This window comes from Thermobia domestica, chromosome 1 (assembly GCF_964235325.1).
Source record: "Thermobia domestica chromosome 1, izTheDome1.hap1.1, whole genome shotgun sequence".
Classification (NCBI taxonomy): Eukaryota; Metazoa; Arthropoda; class Insecta; order Zygentoma; family Lepismatidae; genus Thermobia; species Thermobia domestica.
The window spans coordinates 161,914,273-161,938,265 of NC_137454.1; the positions used below are offsets into that span (position 1 = coordinate 161,914,273).

General features: G+C 35.6%; 1 protein-coding gene across 1 annotated transcript in view; it reads left to right on the forward strand.

Moving 5' to 3' along the window:
• LOC145670136 (NFX1-type zinc finger-containing protein 1-like) overlaps positions 1-23,993 on the forward strand; it is a 242,788-nt gene that overhangs the window by 130,571 nt on the left and 88,224 nt on the right. Inside the window, exon 8 of the mRNA XM_081738515.1 lies at positions 1,016-2,255. Coding sequence (XP_081594641.1) covers positions 1,016-2,255 — 1,240 coding nt within the window. The remainder of the gene's footprint in view (positions 1-1,015; positions 2,256-23,993) is intronic.

The following is a 23,993-nucleotide window of genomic DNA, read 5'->3' on the forward strand; positions in this document are numbered from 1 at the left end:
ACAATGGATTTGCAGAAATTGCAGCACCGCTCGATCATCAAGGTTCTCACTAAAGAAGGAAAGGGACCAAAGGAGATCCACGAGCGACTGGTGAAAGTGTACTGGGATGCAGCACCTTCAGAATTCCATGTCAAATACTGGTCAAAGCAATTCAAGTGGGAATTGAGGATAACCCCCGTTCCGGGAGACCTGTGGATACAGTCACCACGGAAATGTGCTGCAAAGTTGAGGACATTGTCCTCCAGGATCGCCATATGAAGGTCGCCGAGATTGCAGCAGCATGTGGTATATCCAAAGGATCCATTCTGATGATTCTGAATGACCGTTTGGACATACCAAAAGTCTGTGCTCATTGGGTCCCCAGAATGCTTACGCCGCCAGAATGGGGAAAGAACAGTGCCGGATACAGCTGATCCAAGACTTGTTGGACTTCTTTGAGGAGGACCAGGACAAAATAATTCCTGGTTGTGTTTTCGAAGTGTTGAATCCTCCTCCCTACAGTCCGGACATGACCCCAGATGACTATTTCTACTTTCGAGACTTGAAGAAACACCTGCGGGGCCAACGTTTTTCGTTGGACAACGAGGTTCAACTGGCTGTTTCCCAGTGGTTTGTAGGCCACGGCAAAGACTACTTTTTTCTCTAGGATTCCTTCGATATCAACAAAGTGGCGACGGTGCATAGACCTCTATGGGGACTACTTCAAAAACAGTGATTACCAGGTAAGCCTATCTGCATTCCTTCCTGTCTTGGTAGATAACCTATTAGCGCTTCTCGTGAGTTTAAATTACCTGATTATGTCAGTAATTACATGTATACACAAATTTATTAAAGCTGAAAAGGGAAGAAATATTCATTCACCACTTAAAGATGTTTCCATTCAATAATTATTACATCTGCAGCAAACAATAATCTATCTTAGAGATAATCCTGGTATATCAAGTACTTGTTTAAAATTTTGCAAATCAATTGTGCTTTCGCTAATCACTTCTGTATATTTTCATTGTAATTACAGTTACAAGATCAGTATCCTCTGCTAAATGGAATTAGAGTAGCATCAGTGCAGAATTTTCGAAATGAAGCGTGTGATATCGTAATTTTGTCTTTGGTGGTAAGTAACGAGAATGGAATTATTGGTGACGTAGGCAAAGAACAGTGGATAGCAACTGCACTGTCAAGAGCTAATGGAGGTCTTTATATGATGGGAGATGCTAATATGTTAGCAGTTGAAAGTGATGGATGGCGAAAAATAATTAAATCATTGAGAACTCAGTCTAGAATAGGAAAATATCTGACATTGGAGTGTCAAGTACATCCTTCAGAAACAGTGAAAGTAGCAACAGCAGATGATTTTAAAGCATTTCCAGAAGGGAATTGCTTAAAATTATGCGATTTTGTTCTACCTTGTGGACATAAATGTAAGTCAGTTTGTCACATTGACAACCGGGAACACACAGATTATAAGTGTTTTGAAAATTGCGAACGAGTATTATGTCAGGTGGGTCATATATGTCCAAAAAAATGTTTCGAAGATTGTGGCGCATGCTCTGTCTTAATCTCAAAAACTCTTTCGTGTGGCCATACGAAGACATTGCGTTGCTCCGATAACCCTGAAGAAGTTCAATGTATAGTCACTGAGGTATTTCCTCATTGTCAGCACAAGATAAAGATGTTATGTAGATCAGACAGAAGTAAATGCTCAGCTCCCTGTGAATATCGTTTACCGTGTGGGCATACTTGCGAGAAAAAGTGCCATGTCTTGCAAGATCCGGATCATCTGAAATATAAATGCATGAAACCATGTACTAGCAGAAAAATAAAATGTTCACATGAATGTAGGAAATCTTGTTGGGAACAATGCGATCCGTGCTCAGTCATTGTAAAGAAAACTTTATCGTGTTCGCATACATATAAAACAAAATGTAGTGATACTTCTGACATAGTTTGTGACAAAATTTGTAACAGACAATTGACATGTGGTCATAAGTGCAAGGGGAAATGTGGTGATGATTGTAAGCTTTATAAATGCATGGAAACCGTCACGAAGTATAAACATTGTGGTCACAGTAGGTTTGCATTTTGCTCACAAGATCCAAATCAGTCCGTTTGTAAAAGAGAATGTGAAAAATTACTATTATGTGGACATAAGTGCATAGCTTTATGCTACAATAAGTGTACAGAACCGTGCAGATCAGAAGTTGCAGCATGTGGACATACTGTTACAATATCATGCCAAGAAATTGCAGCAGCTAAAGGTAAGCTTTAAATTTTTGTATTAATCCTTTTCCTGTTCATCGGAATATATATTCCCAGAAATATTGCTTGATAGGTGTGCTTCAACTCAACGGCGCCGACTTTCCAAAATTTATGTGGGTGCATATTAATGGCGGTGTTATATGTTTTCAGGGAAGTATGGATATTTTTTGATTGCTTTTTCTTAGTTAAAATCTTTTATGAACACTGTTTTAAAGGACTGTGCTGTGATAAAGTAAAATATACCGGTACTATAAGGAATACGTTTGGGTCTGCTCTAGCTCAGTCGATAATACGGCTGACTTAAACGCAAGAGAAACGGGTCCAAAGGCGGGTCCAAGGTTAAGGATACGTTACTGTAATAAATATTCTCAACACATGTAATCGTAATATTAAGTGTATACTTTTAACAACTTACATGATGCTCAATGATTGTAAGAGGCAATGATATTATCAGCATGTTACTAAAAGAAAATACCAAATTCATACAAATTAAAATGAAAAATCTTAATAAAGGCAAATAATTTTAATGATATTATTGGAAGAACTGTGCAATAATTTTGTCGTAAACATAAATTACAAAATGACTACTTTATGTACCAAATAGTAGTAATAATCATGACATGTTAACTTTCAATATAAAATACAAGGGTTGGATTTTTTAAAAATTTATTTATTTATTTATTTCATTTTCCGCCGTAAGAACTTAGCGTTCATGGCTTCATCAAGAGATACAGTTACTATTACAATTAATAATAACAATTACAAGAGAAACACTACAATTAATAATACAATTATTTAAAAAAATTCAACATCCTATTTGTTCCAAACACAATTCGTTGCACATATTTCACATAAATTCTCACAAGTTATCTTGCTTTGCATTCGTTAATATTTTTTTTTTCGTATCCATGTTTGTAGTATATTGTTGCGAATAAGGAAGTTTATCAATTGTTTAAAAAATCAATTATAGGATAAAAACAAATCCTCAGTACAAGATACAATCAAGAATTTCATATAAAAATATATATAGTAATTGTTATGGCAAAGTTTAAATTCTTTAACAGTCATATTATTTTTTACATACTAATAAAATCAATAATTATTTAAAAATTTAAAATTACAGAAACAAACAGAAATTTGAATATAACGTTTTTACAACAATTAATTTTCCGACATTCTTAGATGAAAACCTCGGCTGAATATATGATTGTTTACAAATATTTAAAATAATAATATTGATTCAAACGGAGGTCGATGCATTTGACCTACTGTGCTCTCTGCTGAGAAAGGGAAAACCAGAATTAGTTTTCTTCTGGTTAACATAGCTCTGTATAATGCATTGACCGGCGCTTTAACTCCCAGAAGACTCGGGGCTCAAATGCATTCTAGATCCCTCCAACTTTATTTCCAAATTTCAATGCTCCTAGTGTACTAAGCGCCGTCAGAAATTATGAAAGAAAAATCTCTTCTAATTCTTTACCAGTGGGTAACGTGTCCATAATAGCGGCCACGTTCCCTCGCTGAACGGCAATGCTTATGCGCTGAACCAGAAAAGACCTAGCTCGAGTGTCTCCCGATTTAATGGATATACGCTTGCCAATTTCGTTAATGAATTTTGAGCCCTCTTGATCCCAGGAACCACTAGATTCAATTGCTATTGCAATAAACCAATACTTATCTAGGAGATTAACGTATTTATTTCTTTTTTCTTTTGCTCTTCGTGCAGCGATAAGTCCTGCTTTGGTCGATGAAAATTGCAGATTGGAGGGCGCATAAGTGTCTGAGCAAGTGAAATCCCAGATCAACGACTTTCCTTGCTTCCAGGGCACTAAAGTCATACCATCCGGCCTTTTTCCGTCTGAACGGCTGCACCCAATTGGTTCTCTCACTGCTGGCACCCCTGCGGATGTTAAGGCTCTCAAAATGATGTCATTCACATTCGAATGGCGTGAATGTCTGCCGGCACTGCTTTTGCATGACAGACCGTGTAAACCTCTTTTATCTACGAGAGCGTTGCATTTTGGGCAGTGGTGTTGTTCGCATATATTTGCTCCTAGTCGAAGGGCGACGGACACACGGAAGCTTTCGTTGTCTAGGTGTAGGCCGAGAGAAGGTGAAGGTAGCGCTTGAAGCCATGCTCCGTTTTCAGGGGACATGACAGCAAGTAATCTGGCCTTATCTTCGATGTTATTAGAAGTCTGCAATAATGAATCCAAACGGTAATTCACGATAGGCTCGTCCCAGACCGACTGATTATTTCGACTTTCGGGAGCCGGGGGGTCTGACCCAACTAAATTTGACCATCTGGCTATGCAGTCCTGCACATCCGGGTTAGTGACTTCATCTTCTCTCTGAAGGAGGGTTCCAATCAGTTGTCTTGAACTATAGAAAGAGGCCAGAAAAGACGGGATAGCCAGATCCGTGGCGCGACGTATTCCAAGACCTCCATTTCTGACTGGTAGTGATGCTTGTAGCCATGCTTCATCACTGAGGGTACAATTAAGAATATTCTCCAATCCTGTTTTAAGAGCATAGTCGAATTTCTCAAGTAGATTATCGTCCCTCCAGGAGGGGGAACAACGTAGAAAATACAACAATCTTGGGATCGAGAAAGATGCTCTGAGGAGATAAAATGCTGAATGAGCAGAAAGTTTGGAAAGGCGTGAAAGTAGATGATCTAAAGATGAAATTTTTCCAGTAATATCTTGCTCCTTGTGTCTGGTGTAAGAGCCGCTCCTAGCAGTTCGGCGTTAGAAGATGTTAATAATTTAATTCCAGGCGCCGCCTCGTTGAATCTGTCATATAGATTGTGAGTTTCAGCATTTGTTACTCCTAGAAAGCCAATTTCGCATTTCGAGTAATTGAGAGACAATCCGATCGATGTTGCTTGTGTGCGTATATGATCTAAAGTATGTAATACTGACTCAGTGCTTCCGGCTATAGTGCCATCATCTAAATACCAAATGTTGAGCTCAGTATTAATATCTCTAATTATAGGGTGAAGAGTTAATGCGAATAGAGCAGGACCTAGTGGATCTCCCTGTTGAACTCCACGTTGTGAAAGGATAATATTATCTCCTATAAAAAGGTAGCTAGGTTGTGAGTAGCTCTGGTATATATATGGAAAGAAAGAAGGGAAGTGGCTTTTAACTGAAGATAGCATTGAATCTCGGTTAATTTCATTGAAAGCGTTTTTGAAATCTATTTTAAGTAGAGCTTTAGGTTGAGGATGTTGAGAGGAATAATACATTCGTGCAGCATGGACTGCAGTTTCAGCTCCGTAGGGCACGCAGACTCCTAGCTGGTGTGGGGATAATATATCAATTAATGATTCTCGCATTCTGGAGCATATAATTTTAGCTGTGAGTCGCCTCCACACATTTCCCACTGCTACTGGTCGAATGCCACCACTTTTCTTCTTTAGCGCGATGAGTGAAGCGCCGAAAAAAATCGGATTTATTACGGCTGGTAATTTTCCTGAAATTACCAGATTTAATAATTCGCAGATTGAGTTGATTAAGCGCTCTTTTGTCTCGGAATCTTGAATCATAATAAGATCTTTTAGAATGGCTGGACGGAGATTATCCATTCCACCTGCTGAACCCGCCGGGAACGATTTAAGAGCTTTGGTGAATTCTAATGCTGATACTTTAGTAAGAGTAAAGGATGTCTCGGGAGGTTCAGGAAAGTTCAATGAATGAGTGTGAGCAGGATGTTTTTCTCTAAGGGACTCCAGCACTGATTTATCCGGAGTAGTTAAAATATCTTCGGAAGATAATAATCTCACTGCTCCTCGTACGTCTCCCTCTGCCAATTTCTGTTCGATGGTCTTGATATTAAATGAGTTGGATGTTGACGATTGACGAGGTTTGTACGTATGCATAAAGGGTGCTGATAGAGCATCCCTATGCAATTCTGACCAAGTCCTGACTCTCTGCTTTACCCACGATGTGAGATTGGTGACTTTTTCGGAATGTGGTGGAATACAGAGTACTGCATATGGGTATAGGAAAAGCTCTGTCCAAGACTCAAGATTGTTAGTTCTCATTACCTTTTGTATTATGTCTTGAAGAGATTCTGCTACGGCCAATCTAGCTCCTCGAGGGACTCGGCGAAGAACTGGAATGTTGGCTTTGAGATGAGCGAGTACACCACCAAAGTGAGATATAGAGTCTTCAGAATTGAAATCTATGCCATCAAGAACTATTTTACTGGATGATAGTGTGTTATTAGAAAGTTTATGATGGCATCTGCCTTTGTGAATCGCTAAACCTCTCTGGCTGAAAAAATGTCTGTTGCAGTAAGAGCATGATATACTATTTGGAACATCTGAACTATCGCCTGTATTTGTACTTCGGATTAGCGTGAAAGCTTTGTGCTGTGTAGCGTTGGTAGAGTCAAAATTTGTAATATTGGTCGGATTTTCATTATATAATGCTGCATCGCATAGCCTCATTAGTGGGTTGTCACTTTTGTCAAACTTGTCCATATTATTTTGGCTAGTAATATTCGTTTACTTAAATGGAATTCATTGGTGAAATCTTTGCTGAATGGATATATTTCGAAATTGAGTTAAAGGATAAAGAACTCGTAGTCTGTTTATGCAATTTGGCAGATTTCAAGGTTCCATTTTAAATTTCTTCAATGAATTGGTGACCATTCAACTTGTATCTATTCGGATTTGAAAAATAACTGGAAAGTTTCCGTTGAACTAGCACTCATTGTTGGAAGATCTCGAAATTATAAACAACACCAACCGTTATTTCTGTTTTTTACTTGTAGTACTGTTACCACTGCACTGATTTCAAAACGGTTTTCACTAAAACTGTCTTCAAAACACAATTAACACCCTTGCATCAAATCCGCTCTCCAAGATGAACCACTCTACCAGAAAAGACCTCTCTCACAGGAGAAAACATTTTCATACATCTATATTAGACAACAATTAGACAATTAGACAACAATTAGATATATTGAAGATATAATTCTTTTCCAAAAAGGGCACCAATCTGATATACATAACTTTTTCTAAAATTTTGGAGAAAACAGATAGAATAGAGATAAGACGATAATTTCCTGGGTCAGTAGTTGATCCTTTTTTGTGTATAGGTCTTATTTTTGCAAGTTTAAGATCTTCTGAAAATGTTCCCGTTTCAAGAGAGGAATTGCATATATCAGTGAACGGTATAAGAAAATATTCGGCACACATTTTAAGCAAATAATAAGGAATATCGTCGGGCCCAGAAGATCTTTTCATCTTCATTTTTTTAATAATCGATCTTATTTCTAACTCTGTGGTAGGTATTAAGTATATAGATACAGAATTACTAGATAATTTTATGTTGTTCGTATTTTCAGACTCAGAATTTGAGTATGTTTTCGCAACGTTGGCAAAAAAAAAATCATTAAGTAGGTTTGCAATATTGTGTTTATTGGTTATTTCTTGGCCATGGTGTATTATTTTTTTAATTACTATTTTTTGCGGTTTTGATGCGGTTGATTCTTCGTTTACTACTTGCCGTAGTGTTTTGTTCTTGTTATCAGATTTAGATATCCTATTTGATGTGTGCATTTTCTTTGCTCTTTTTATTACTCCTTTAAGAATACTTCTATATTTATTAAAATATAATGGCAACAACGGTATATCTTGAGAAGTAGAGTACTTACAACGTTCGAAGTTTTACAGGCCCTCGATCTAATCACCAGCATTGTGAATCACGCGCTTCCAGCGATCTGGAAGCCGCTGGTTGCCGTTGGCAGTGCCTAATCTCTGGATATTGCGGATGGAGCGATCGGTCGTTCGGAGGAGATCATCAACTATAAGGAAGCGTGTCCCACGAAGTGGTTCCTTTATCTTCGGGAAGAAGTCGTAGTCACGGAGACTTAAATCTAGAGAATACGGGGGGTGATACTTCTCAGCCCCAATGATGCAACAAATCAGTTACCACACCTGCTAAATTTGCCCTTGCATTGTCGTGCAGAATGATGGGTGGTTCGTCAGGAAGTGGCGTCGTTTTCATCTTACAGCTGCTCGCAGATTGACGCCACTCGTTCGATTGCCGTTTCAGCTGTAGTTCATACGCTCTGACCCAGGTTTCATCAATAGCAGTGATCCGCTGTAAGAAGGTCTCACCTTCACCTTGATACCGCTTTAAGTGTGTTCGAGCGGTATCACATCGCAACCACTTGTGTTGTTCAGTCAGATCATGTGGAACCCACCTTCAGGTGATTTTCCGCAATCCCAGGTTCTTCAGAATTTTCAGCACAGTCGAATGCGCTAGTTCTGTATCATTGACCAATTGACGAATCGTGGCGATCCGATCCGCTAGCACTAACGCGTTCACGTTCTGCAAATCTTCTTCACTACAGGAGGATGGCCGGAGCGAGGCATGTTTGTGACATTTTGTCGTCCGTCATTAAAAGCTCTGACCCACCTTGCTACTGTACGGTATGGTAATGCACTTGCACCGCAAACAATTTGCAACGTCACCTTCGACACCAAATCACTGACCCTTCGAGCAAGATACTATTGACGCGCTCTCTCAGTTGACAGGTTGCTAGTTGTATTTCTATTGAAGATTTTCTACGTTTCCTTTGCTTTTAACATTTCGTTAATTTGTTATACGCTGTTGTGTATGACATTTTCTATGTATAAATATTGTATTTTGTACTGTACACCTCAACTGTATTTGTTACATTGATTCTAAAAGCTTTAACAATACCCTGATGCGCTGTGTATGGCTGTAAAATAAACACAATAGAAAAGTTGGTGAAGAGAATGCCAAATTCCATTAATTTTCAAAGCAGGAGAATTTAAGCAACTGTAAGAATTTTATCAAATGAGTGAATATACTGTATACAGTAACACAACATATGTGTTCTTTGCCACTACCATTTTAAACACTGCTTTTGGCATTAATTTGATTATGTATCTCTCTATATAAAAGAACAAGTCCTGACTGACTGATTGATCGACGCCCAACAGGGCAATTAAAAAAAAGCATTTTTGGAAATCCAAAGGGGAAAGAGAGAAAGAGGAGTGGAAATTATTATCTTAAAATCTCTATACCTTGGAATCTTTGAATGTTAAAGACATGAAGTTTGGTATATGAACTTCGCATTTAAAACAATGATACACATCTTTTAGCGTTTTGTGATATTTGGCCTAGACGAGAAGAAAAAGAAGTGAGAATGAGAAAGGGGTGGGAATTACAATTATTATAATAAGATATCCATATCTCGGAATCTCTTAAGCTTAGTGACGTGAAATTCGATATTTAGACTTCTCCTTTCAAATAATTAGATATGTTTATAAGCGTTTTTTGATATTTGCCCTAGAAGGGAAAAAAACAGGGAGGTTATAACTGGACAGAAAAATCTCGAAATCCCTTAACGTTATACGCATGAAAATTGGTGCTTAGGTTTTTAATTTAAAATAATTAAATTTAAAACATTTGAAGATATGTTTCTACGTTTCCTAATGTTTCCCTAGAAGAAAAGAAAAAGGGATTAGGGTTGTAATTAGTAAAATAAAATGTCCATTTCCCGAAATCCCTCTAGAGTATAAACATCTTAATTAATTATGTATTTCAGCGTGTTTTGATATTACCGTTAAAAAGAAAAAAGACAGGAATGAAATAGTTGCGAGTTGCAATTGAAGCGATTAGAAGATAAAGGTGGTAGGTAACAAATTGTACAATCCGGGAAAATTGACTTTCACAACTATGTCCGTTAACATACACCCTTCATCGTTTCCAAATCTCTCCACTGGGATGAGGACTCACTAAATGATGTGTTAGTGGCATGACTAACATATAACACATGCATGAACCGCCAGAATTCAACGTTTCGAAAAATGTAACACCTTCATTTTAAGCGCTTCAATTGTTATAAGATAACCATATCTCAAAATCCCTTAAGATTAGAGCTCTTGTGAGAGGCCGTGGGAAAAGCAAATGCAGGGATCTGGGGGCGAAGTCTCCGGCTAACCGAAGGCTAGTTTAATAAGAAAATATGAGTGAGCTAGACTTTATTTTTCTACATGCCGGTTTCTCGGTATTTGTTTGTGAAGCTCCAAGTTAGTCACGTAAATTTAATGTATATGTGCTTATTTTCTAATATTCAGCAGTGGTTTATAAGAGAGTATTTCGGAATCTAAATTTATATTTAAATTCACATGTTTTTTTCATCATTTATGTTCACTTTACCTCCTTTATCAGGATAACAGAAGATAATTTATTCGAATATTCTCATAGCTGTGGCTTTTGTTATGCAACAATTTCAATCTTAAGCAACTCCCTTTAATATGTTACATGTTTCATCTTTTCTAATAAACATATTATTTCTAAAATTATTTTTTTAGGTCAAGCAGGGAAAAAGAAAGAAGTATTGTTCCTTTCATTTTGATGAAGGATCAAAGTACAACAATATGCAGAAAAAAATTGATCTTGACAAGGAAATTAAGTCAAAATAGTTTAAAAACTTTTTTCCTTATATGAGAGGCATGGGTTTAAGCAACGACCATCCGGATTCTCTAGGATTTAAGTACAGACTAAGCATTCTAGCAGAAAATGAAAATGAAGATCAAACAGGTTCATTAAATAAGCATGACCTTGAAGAACAGGCTTGAATTTATAGCTGGGCGGGTAGGTTTCAAATTTAAAATCAAATATTCACAGCTCCCTGTCGAAGAACCTGCTGCAATACAACTGGACAAAATTAATCTCAAAAAGAGGACTGAGACACGTCTGGATCAAAGTAGCTAACAAATATTTTCTTGAATATCTCCAAAAAGAATGAGAATTTATCTGGAAAGAAAAGGGGCATCATTAGAAAATTAACAGGTATCATGAAAAGTGAATTTGATAATAAGTGTGAAACGAAACTTTCAACATATTTTATTCGGCTTAAAACATACATAATAATAAATGAACTAAACAAGCAATTGAAAAGTTTTTCCCGCAAAAGAATATTTTACAAGAAAATAATGAGTGGTGAAGTGAAAGAATTAGGAGGTCAGTAAAAAAAATTCTGATTGGTAAATGCAAATGGATTAGGCCTATTAGGAGTACCACTTAAAAAAAAAAAAAAAAAAAAAAAAAACGACGGACAATACTTCTAAGGTTGTGGGCAAAACTTGTCTCTATATACATAGATGAAAGTTTGATTCTTCTGGATGTAATAAGAGTATATTGAAATACGTGATTTACCCTACTTTTCTTTTTATGTGCATTTTTTTAAAAAATAAAATATATTCCCATGAGGGAATAAAATTCCAGTAATATAATAGGCATCTAAATCAGGAATAGCTAATAGACACCTTGAAGTCAGGAGAAAACATTAATTTCACATTGAGATTCCAAAGAGAATATACGGAAGCAAGCAGACGACAGCGCGACTGTTTTCCCGAGCGTGTGTCGAAGGTGACGTCATTGCTTGAGTAGGACGTAAACGCGTTCGCTGATGGACTTACCGTGTCTTATTTCTACCATGGCGCATTCAATTTTCAACCAGCTCCTCTGATCTTGCTTATAACGAAATACTTTAGTTTGTATAATATTTACCTGTACCGTGGGCAAAAAGTGCTCATAAATATGTAATATACTTAGTAGAATGTTCATTTTAAATTAACAGAAAAGAAGAATGTTTTTAATATATATGTAAGAGATTATTATGGGATAGTTGTGGCTATGTACATGTTATGTGTTGACCTAGTCAAGTGAATTTATGTATTTTACGGTCTTAAAAACAATATTTAAGACATATCAAGCAATAAAGGTGAGACTAATAATCTTTGAATATCTGAGTTGATTTGTGCATAAAGAAAAGTTATTATCGCTTCGTAACTTATATTTTACCAGACGGACCAGGTTGACGACGCTTTTCTATAGAGTCGTTATAAAAATTTGGTTTACCAAACCCGGGACTTTTGAAAATTCAGTTCCCGAAGAAGGAAAGTAGGGCTGAATTTACTTGGATATTACCATTTATGAATACGAACTTAACCGTATTACGAAGCGGTAAGGTCATCAAAAGAAAAATGGATAGTGAAATAGTGCAACAGGAATCTAATACCAGTAATCCAGGTGAAATTAGTGCAACACCAAGTTTGTCATCTGAGGATCGACTTTTGTTAGCTGTGCAGCGACAAATTATGCAAATGACGACTGAGATAAAACAAACCATGGAACAGAAGCTCAATGAATCTAACACAAACATGGAACAGAAGTTCTATGAAGCTAACCAGACCATGGAACAGAAGATAGAATTGAAATTCAACGAAGCTAACAAGACCATGGAACAGAAGTTCTATGAAGCTAACCAGACCATGGAACAGAAGTTCTATGAAGCTAACCAGACCATGGAACAGAAGATAGAACTGAAATTTCATGAAGCTAGCAAGCAGTATGAAGAATTAAGTAAACGAATAGAATGGATAGAACTGAAATCAGACGATACGAAACAAACAATCGTCCAGGTGATGAACGACATATCCTCGCAGTTTGAAGAGAAGTTAAAAAGGTTAGCCGATGAGTGTCAAGAAAAGCACGATCATCAAAATCATGAAATCTGTGCTGTAAAAAAGGATTTAACGTTAATAGAATCTTCCGTTAAACATCAAAAGATCCAGTTGGCTACTATGCAGGAAGAAATTAAAACGTTACAGGCTAGAGACACCATTTATCGCAATAATCTGGGCAGTGATCGCTTCGAGTTTCCCCAATCACCGGATATAAATACGCCTTCGCCGGAATCTGAGGAGGATATTATATTAGAGGAAAATTGTCCGAAGATCACTGATGAACGAAATATAAATGGTATCATGACACAGCACGCTACGGACCGGAACAATCACACCACAAGAACAAGGAGTGAGAAAAGAAAGGTAAAGCTAAGTGTCAAGATGAGCGAAATCAAAGCCATGAGTAAATTTAGTGGTAAGTGCAATGAAAATGCTAGTTCTTTCTTAGAGAAATTCCAAGACGAATGTAATATAATGTCTATCGATCGATCACAATACATGAAATTAATACCCCATGTATTACTCCCACCTTGTTCCTTATGGTTTAAGGCAATACGTGATCACATTAGTTCATATGAGGAATTTAAAGCGGCATTGATCGCGAATTACGAAAATGACTTTTTGCTGGCAAACAGAGATGCCACTCTTAGAAATCAACATTTCAATCCTCGATTGCACAAATCTATTGTAGAGTTTGTTATAAATGTCTATAATGAATTAAAGGTTGTTAATCCCTTGCAATCGGAATCAAGAATAATTGCATCGATTCGCAATTTGCTTCCATTTAAATTACAGCAGATCTTATTTTCCACACAGTGTATGAGTTTCAGTCATTTATTAATGCTTGTACAATGCTACGAAAATCAATACCATGCTATGAATCTAACACAATCAGGAATGGGTAAAAATAAGAATAATTCAGATCATTTGGTCCCTGTTCGGAATTTGAATATCCGAAGTGTGAATAATAATGAACCGAACCTAAGACGAGTATACTCTAGCAATCAAAATGAACAAAATAGACAAGGTTATGTAGGGAATCCGCCTAACCTAATTAATCGTAATAATTCCTATGTTAGACCATATAGTCAAAATAGGTTTAAAAATAGACGAAATGTATGGAGAAATTCCACCAACGCAGCGAACTACGTGGATAGAAGTAATGGAAGGATAAGAGATGGCACTTCACATCAAGATCCAGGTATTGAAGTAATTTCTGTACAAAACAATAATACAGGACATAATCATGATTGTGCTGTACAGTGTACCCTATTGGAACCCTACTCGAGTATGAATTTAAACTAATTGCGGCTGATATGGTAGGGGTTAAACCCATGTCAGCTGTAGGTTCTCATGAGCATTTGTCTAAAAATTTAAGCGATAATTTCTATGAACATTTATCTTCCAATTTACCGGTTCATGCTAATTATGAAAATGATCTTTCCTATGACGTTTCTGTAAAATAAATTTATTTACTTCCATTTGATTATTCAAACGTAGGTTATGTTTAATTTTTATTCTTTCTTATTAATGTGAAGAATCATAATTCAATTTATAATTAGTTAAAGGCAAAAATTATTTTATATCAGATTGATTTGTGTTTAATTATCAAAGATTATGTTAAGAATAAGATCCATTCTATAAAATCAATTATTCAATGACTACCTTGAGTGAAATTCTTCTTTATTTTGGACATCTTAGTGCTACTATGTATACATTACAATTGCAACATCTAACTTATTTGTTATACAATGCGCCCGGAAAGAACAAATATTATTTGTCACATCATCGTTTGTAATAATGATCGAAACTAGTAATCTTGATAATTTGTGTTTCACCCTCGTTAATTATATTTCTAAGCGACGATGTTTTTAATGATAAAGAATAAATAATAATGTAATAAAAGAGAAATATTAATGAAATCAAAGATTTATTGTAAATGTATTTATGTGAATGATAATAACTAATATTTTATATATATATGAGGGTTAACAAAAAAAAAAATAATGAAGATATATACGAGGTGTGATCAAAATATAAAGAACATATGTAATGTACGAACATTAATCTAATCAGACCAGTGGTTCTTGAATATAAAAGCCAAGCCTACTCATGACTTTTATATTCAGTCCCTTTGTCGGGCGACATTTTCTATAACGAAATACTTTAGTTTGTATAATATTTACCTGTACCGTGGGCAAAAAGTGCTCATAAATATGTAATATACTTAGTAGAATGTTCATTTTAAATTAACAGAAAAGAAGAATGTTTTTAATATATATGTAAGAGATTATTATGGGATAGTTGTGGCTATGTACATGTTATGTGTTGACCTAGTCAAGTGAATTTATGTATTTTACGGTCTTAAAAACAATATTTAAGACATATCAAGCAATAAAGGTGAGACTAATAATCTTTGAATATCTGAGTTGATTTGTGCATAAAGAAAAGTTATTATCGCTTCGTAACTTATATTTTACCAGACGGACCAGGTTGACGACGCTTTTCTATAGAGTCGTTATATGCTTCGTGAACATAACTGTATTCCGCGAGCACTCACGCAGCGTGACTGTAGTCCACGAGCACTCACTCATGCATTCTAACTGCTGGCGCATCTAACCTACCGCTGGTATGAATTATAATGGATTGCTTTGTTCCCGAGTATATGTATAACGCTGTTGCTATTACTAAAAATCCAACCCTTGTACATTCCTTCCTACGTCATTTGCACTTATGAATTTATTTGCAATTCTGGTAATGTCAATACTTTTATTCATTCCGTCATGAACACGCAAAATTGCCCAGAACGTTTTCAATCATATAACCTAGTAAGTGCTGAAAATTACCGCTCAGAGATACAAGAAGTAACAGGTATAGTTAAAATCATCCGCACAAACTTTATAAATTCTGTGAGCATTTCACACATGGGAGCATGTTGGTAATGTCTGACAAGTTGGCCACTTCTTTCTTCGTTCTCTATGCATCTAGAAACATATCTCTATGCAATGTTAGCTTGTCTTTATCAAAGTCTGACCCATAGAACTGCAGAATTCAATCAGCACCACTTTCACCGATAGCAAAAGCTTCAAAGTTCTGAAATAAGCTCCAAAACCTTTGTTTGAAATCTACAATTTAGTGAATCCACAGGCATACCAATTATTTAAAAAAAATATTTGTCTGTATATTTCCTCGGGTGTTTGATACATATGAGGATCACTACCTTCGTCGTAGCGTTTTTGGCATCTTCCTTTTTCTAGGCAAAACTCGTTCATCAATATGCAGTTTCTTCGCTTTCTGCATGGTTTCATTTCACATTTCAAGAAATCTATCCCTTTGTGAAGTTAAACTTGTTTTAATTGCTTATTTTTTGATAATGGCAAGTGAGAAATGTTTATTTTATTTTGTTTCTATCAAACTAAAAATCTTGTAGGCGCGCCGCACCCATAAGATTATTTGTGTGGGTGCTGGAGCCCCGGAGCACACACGTAGTCGGCGCGCATGCTTGAACTGCGTTTTTGGGAAGAAGCTTTCTCACTTTTATGTCTTATTGCTGTATTCTCTGCCAAGAAAATAAATATACAACTGTTTGTGAAAGCGGTATTCCTGCACCGACTGGTGGAGAGTATGAGAATTAAAGCAGTTAAATCTGTCATTTGCTGGGAAGAAGTAATGAAAGTCTGAAGCACGCTTTAAGAGAGACAGAGTTAGAAAATCAAACTATGCAAAGTAGAGATAAGTGCCAATATAAAAGACATGCAAAAGAATCTATGAAACAAAGGAAAGCGGCGTAGAATTTTCGAAATAGTGAAACAGATTGGCGTTGCCTGTAAAGTCGTCATGACAACGTCTTGATAGTAAAATGGTCGTGGTCTAATAGTTAAAGCAACAGACTATCAATACAAAGGGCAGCAGGTCGACTCCATGGAAAGAATATTTTTAATTTATATTTTTTGCACTACTTGATAGGCTATGCCAATGGTTTTAATATTTTAGTCTAAAGTAAGAAACATACACTTGATAATGATAGGAATATGACGTTGGATAGTATATTAAGTTTAAATGACCACGAATAATAATAACTTTAATCTCTTGTCTTTAGTTCTCGAAACATTTCGGATCGATTGCTCCAAACTTTGGCGCAATTCGAGTATTACTTTTAATATGTCCTTTTTCGTACTGAGGCTATATAAGAACGGTACCTACAGTTTAATGTGGGTTTCGAAGCAAGCAGCCCCATCCAGCATCAAATGCAAGACGGGACACACAAATTATAACATGGAACCGAGTGATAGCCTCAGATTTGTTCTCAAATTTAAGGAGTCGCTTTATATAAATTGCTTGCCAGATCGAAAAGTTTTTTTTTTTTTTTTTTTTTTTTTTTTTTTACATAATTTGAAAGTCCACAACGAATTGTGATAACTCCCAAAATTTCATTTGAAGATTTTTATAAATCTGATGGGTATTATATTTTATAGAAGAACATACAATTAGTTGATAGCTAATTTTAAATTATCTGGGAACACGAGGTATGAGGAAAATACAGTAGATTATAATCTATTGTTTGATGCTTCGTTCATGTAGAGCACTTCCAGTTTATTTGTATCGTTGTAACCGATATATGTAATATAATGCCCATGAAAGCTATTTTAGTAAAAGAAAGGAAGTTATAGGATCTTACATATCCAAAACGTTACTGCCTTTATAATGCGTTCAACTGACACAGGGAGATCTGCTTCGTTTTATTTCAGTGTTTAAGCTTCGGAGTTTGTTCTCTCGTATATGAGGCGTCATATATTTAAATACTTGAGAAATTACACAACCTCCACATGATGGATCATTCTATAGTAAAATTCTAGACCGATTCTTCTCCTTAGGAGAATTATTTTCTTGAAAGTGGGAATGAAAAACAATAGTTTCCATTGTTTTAATTCAAAATGAAGAAATGAGCTAATTCGTCAGAACTCCCTTTTATCTGTTTTTGTAGATTTGGCAACACAACAAAGTCTAACTGAAGTAGAATGGTCCAAGGATGCACTCATTTATCAATGTTTTTCCGGTCTGATATCACTGTGGATTTGATACTAAGACGTATATTATACAGTTAAAGTTATCACTGTGCCTCCCTCTTAATTATGATTATCATTTTGCGGAAATGAGGGAGATAAAAAATATGAAATACAGGAAATGATGATATGTGTATCAAGCTTGTTAGTGGGAATTGTAGTATGATCATTAATCGAGTAGATACTTTTAATTGGAGCAGACTTCCTGAAAAATGCTGATTTGATAGTCAGAAACAGAATGATCTCTTTTTCCCTGCTTTTGTTAACTCCCTTTTGCGTACATACAGGGAAGTTTTGGATACTATCAAATAGAAAAATGAAATGAAATCTTTAGAGTTTTACGTCCCACGACTATGCCGGTTAGGCTAAAGGAGACGGTAATGATGAGTAATAAATGAAATGGTGGAATGAAGAAAGTGGGAGGAAACGGGAGAACCCCGAGAAAACCCACGCACACGGTGTTTGTCCACCATAAAGTTCACTTGGCGGGGGCTGGGATCGAACCCGGGACCCCAAGCACCAGAGGTGAACGCTCTACCACTGAGCCACCGCGGCCCCAAACTACTATCAAATAGAAAAAGACCAATTAACTTTACTATGGATAATATGCGAGGTGATATTGATTTCGTCTTGCATGGAGAAGCGGAAGTTTTTTTTGGATAATATTAATGGGAGATATAAGATAAAAGAGAACGAGGGATGAAAGACGTGAGTTTGGGATGAAAGAAGTAGATAAATTGCTCCGTCTTCGTTCTGGATAAGAAGCAAACTTAATATTGATTTTAAGTGGCAAATATTCCTTTATAAATAACTCGTAATTATATATAGATGCCATAATTTGATTTGTGTCATCGAATGTTGAGTTGTTTGTGACTATATAGACGGTGTAATTTGATTGAAGGCTGTGTTACATCGCATATGAAGTGAATATTAAAAATATAAGATGAGATAAATGCATTTTTAACCTGGTATTGTATATATTTGTTGAATGATGTTTACTTTGGTCAAGTTGAGTTGATTTTTAGTTTAGCGTCCCTTTTAACAATGAGGCTATATTTTTGAATATGTTTACAAGACTTTGCTTGTAATGATTCTATTGACAATTTGAACGACATGAGCTCCCAGCCGGGAATTGAATCCGGCTTTTCCACGCCAAAGACGCCTACGCTAGCCACAAGGGAGCTCTAATGTTTACTTTGGTGTTGAATATATTTGTGAATATTAAAAATATAAGATTATATAAATGTCACTTTTACCTGTTATATATAATTGTAGTACTTTGGTTGTTGAGTTGATTTTAGTTTAGCGTGCCATTCAGCAACGAGGCTATATTGTTGTATATGGTTACAAAACTTTGCTTGTAATGATTAGATTAACAATCCGAACGACATGAGCTCCCAGCAGGGAATGAAACCCGGCTTTTCCATTGCAAAGACGTGTACGCTAGCCGCTTAGCCACCGCCAGGAATTCAACTCTGGTGTTCTACGCCAAAGACGCGTACTCTAGCCGTTTAACCACGAAGGAACTCTAATGTTTACTTTGGAGTTGGATATAGGACCACAAACAGGTATTGAAGGAAAGCACTTTAAGATAAAAGGAAAGGTTCGAAGGAGATAGAGCTTTATTTGTAGAATAGCATACACAAATTAGATTAGAAACTTAACAGGTTATATTGTCATTATAGGTTGAAGTGTTGCTTAATTTTATTTTTTAAAAAGAAATGAATTTATTTCTGTTTCTTTTTGTAATCGAATATGGTGAGAGCTTTTTTAGTTTTAAGATGGATGGACAGACAAAGATAAACTGATGAATGAATGAATGGACAGGAGGCGGGGATTGAACACAGTGGTGTTTGGAAATAGAAAGAGAGACTCTTGTCATTGGAAAAGTGGTTGTAGGCGTGGAAATAGGCTGAACTGTTGTCAATTAAAGAGTATTGGCGTGAAGTGATTAGCACTAGCAGAGAAAGTGCTCAGCGGGTATTTACTGTTAAAGAGGGGTGTTGCTGTTTTAACATGGCTGTCAATGAGTATTTTCAATCTTGTTTCATTGAGTTAAATGGAGGGAAAGATATTCTGTTTTCTAGTGAATAAATCCTGTATAAATATACTAGTTTTAAAATGAAATTGTTTAATTTAAATATTTACGAACAGAACGGGGAATAAAAGAGATTACCAATGGCATATAAACTGCGGTTATACTATATTGTTTATTATTTTGTGTTTAACAGGAGACGTATGATTAAAGTAACTGAATGATGATCAAATAACTAGCGGAATGAAAATGTGGGAGGATGGTATTATTGAGAGAATTATGTAACGTATTTTTATGGTTGATGAAATTTAAGTTATTATATTGTCGTGTTGGGTCATTATACCATGAAGAGCGAATATGCATGTTTGTATTTATGTCTGTGTGTTGGTCCGAGCTTATGAATAGTAATAACATAAGAATACATCTATATATTGTGAATGGAATAAAACAAGAAACATTTTACTCACCTAGTGTCCACATGATTATGTTTTGGCAGTACACACGGTCGGGCTAACACACTTTACGTTACGGTAACTGATACTAATGTATAGTAGAAATTGCATACTTTGTTTTTTGAATGAAACACAGGACTATTTGATTTACAGTAAACTGATTATATATGTATGAGATATGTGGAATATACTTTTGTGTACGAGAAACAAATAAATATGACGAACCGGTGTATGGAGCGCCATTTGTTTTGTGTGACCGCGATTTTTGTTGTGTAAAAGTTTGTAGCGGTACACGGAAATTTTGTGATGAAGCATATGGGACCCGCCTACGCGCTCTGAATTACTTTGGCATTGCGTATATGGCTGTGGTACGTTAAAAAGATTTATATTAATATTAAAAAGCGTTCAATTAACAGAAAGTATTACATTGGGAAGGTATTGTATGTTATATAGAATATAGAATACTGCCTATGAGTGCAACAGCTTATTACATGGAAAAGTAATATTAGGATGATTATAGGAGTTTAATAGCGCGATTTTTAAAATGGTAATGTTTTATGAAAATAATTAAAGGAGAAGGAATATTAAAGTATTTGTTTGAGATTTGAAATGCAAATATTTTTGTATGAACAAGATGTTTTGTTGGCGTGCTATTTGGGAGTGGGATTAGGTACTATTTGTGGGGGTGCTGAAGAAAAAAAATAGCTTTTTGAGCGAGTGGGAATTAAACTGAGGGAAAGACCGTTACCGAGTATGAAATGGATAAAATGGTGGACAGCAGAAATTTTACTTGATGACAGCTGGGATCGAAGCAGGGTGTCAAGCACAAGAGGTGAACGCTTAAGGAACGACTTAAGTTTTGTTAGCGAAACATGAATATTATTATAGGATAAACAAGGAAAAAAGGAAATCGCACATGGCATTTGTGCATTACAAACCTATTTGTTCGGGGATCGAACCTGGGACCCTATGCACTAGAGGTGACCACTGAGCTATTATGGAATGTTAAGAGTAGGAGAAAAATTAAAATTGTTTTGTTGTTTGGTAGTAGTAAAAATGATTCGTTTTGTTGCAGTAGTATTTATTTTATTTTATTTTTTCTTTTTTAGGAAGAATATTTAATGTTCAGTAGAACACAAGTGGAAATTAGTAAAGCGTAAGTTTGCATTACAAAATATTTTTTGCATAGATATCGTTAACTTAGGGTAAAGTTTTGTACTGTTGAAAGACAATTGTGAGGATAGAAAAAGATTGGGGGGGAGTGGCAAGCGGTTATGCTTTTGACCTTCATTGTGGGAGGGAATGAAAAGATGGTGTTGTAGAAGTATTTGTTTGTGTTTAAGAATGAGGGGACTGGCAGCAAAGTTGTTTGCTATTTTCTTATACAGTTTTAGAAACACAAAGGCATGGTTTCCCTAGAAGCAGAAAACAGCATTAAAATAAGGCTAACCCTCCCAGTGGGGCAACCCATCCACGAATGCTTGTAGGAAGTTGCCTTATATATCTTTGGAAATTAAGAAAGGGATGCTAATGGTTACTGATTATTTTTCGTAACTTAGATAAAGTAAATATTTTGTGAAACATGGAGCAATATAAGAGAACACTAATTAAATATTATAGCAATAGAAAAATAAGCACAATATAAGTAGTAACTATTGATTTTAGCAAAAGGAAAGAAATGTATTGTAATAGATCAATTCTTTAATTTTGGTAAACACTAAACTCTATTGTGTAAATCAGATTGAATACAATTACGAATAAAATAATAATAAATGCGTATTCAAATTGTTGTAATGAGTATTGTATTCAAATTGTTTGGAAGTTTTTTGTAGTCACTTGTGTTAATTAGATGTAGAAGCGTAACGAGCTTATTTACAAAGGAAACGTTTAAATTATATGTATTATTGGAGTATATAATATAATTACTTATATGGGGTAACACTAGAGTAATACCCTAACAGTAATTGCATGTTTTTAAAACTCATTGTGGATTCAGTAGTTAATAAAAATAATATCTGCTCATTTAAAACCTACTTTGGCAATTTGTAGGACGAAGGTAAAACTTTATTAATAATAATAATTATTATTATCCCTTCCTAACCTCTTTTATATTCACTAACAGTTTACTGCTTTTCTTTTTAAAAAGGAGCTCTGGAAATAAAAAGGGAAATATACCTCACCTACTTTGTTTTGACTAACCATAAGTAAGCCCCCATACTAAGTTTGGTAACACCCGGACAGCAACTGTACATGAGAATAGCGACGCGACAATTGGTTATGCTTTTAAATACTGCGCTGCCTTGTGGTAGGAAGGGGGATGTATTTTCCTTGTTTTAAGAAGTTATTGTTTTTAATGTTAGTGGTGGTACCTGCGCTTTATTTATTATAGAGGGTAGGATTAAGCAAATGTTATGTAGCTTCGCTTTTGAACAAAGTGGAAGGAAACCCACGCACACAGTGTTTGTTCACCTGCTAAGAATTGAACTAGGCACTCATGCATTAGAGGAAAATAAATAGTAATTGTACGTGCAAAAGAATAGAATAGAGTAAATGATGTATTATTGTGAATCACTCTCCCTGTATACTACTTAATTAGTATGGAATTAACTAATTTTGAGATGAACGTGATTTTTAGTAGAACTTAGGATTTATATCTGGAGGCCCTTTACGTTTTGAGGAACCTGAATGTTAGGTACCATCTTGGCATTTGCCTGGTGTGAACGAGGTAAAGTTTACGTAGGATTGCTGGCTTGAAAAAACTTTTACAGTTGTTGACTTCAACAGGAATTGAACTTGAAATTGCTCGCACCAATTTTAGCAAAATTCCTTGTATGAGCGTTATATGCAGTAGCGTTGAATTATTGTTTTGAATGAAGATGTGTTTAAATAAATAAATATGGAAGTTGAGAGAGAGAGGACTGTATAGTATTTTTAGAATAATAAAAGTAGAGAAATTCGAAGAAATCTGCTAGAATGGAAAATTTGATTTAGTTTAATAATGCTAGGTGGTAAATTGAATAAAAGTAGGCAAAGGGGATTGTAAACTCATCACGTCTTTTAAATTAGTATGTAGAAAATGGATTTTTTATTCGTCTGAGGATCAGACCATTTTATATATGAATTTCTTCTGATTTATTAGTAGTTCAGAAAAGTATATGAAGAAACTTAGATGCATATAGAATTTGTACAGCAGAAAAATTCGGTTAACATAAATTGTTTTGTATTTAGAAAGGAAATAGGCAATGGCAGACAATAATCTTTTAGTTTTTCGATTATGGTCACTAAGTAAGGTTAAAATGAACGAAGAGTGGGATTTAGAATTTAAGACCGACAATTCGGGGAAAAGGGAAGCGGTGTGGGACCATCCCGGCCTTTGCCTAGTGTTGATGAGGAAAACCTCATTTAGGGTGGTGGCCTGCAAAAAGCTTTTAAATGTTTTCAAGCGCACCGGTAGTTGAATCAAAGACCGTTTGCACTAAAGGCAATAGCGTTAGCGACTACGCTACACGGGGCAGAAAATAAAGGAAGGAAGGAAGAAAAACATCAGAAATATGGTGTTTGCCGGCTAAAATACTTTAATCGTAAAACCTTTTGTTGTTTCTGTTGTAAGATACAAACATTAGAAATGCGAACTGTACGAATAAGTTACTGCGGAACGAAAAAAT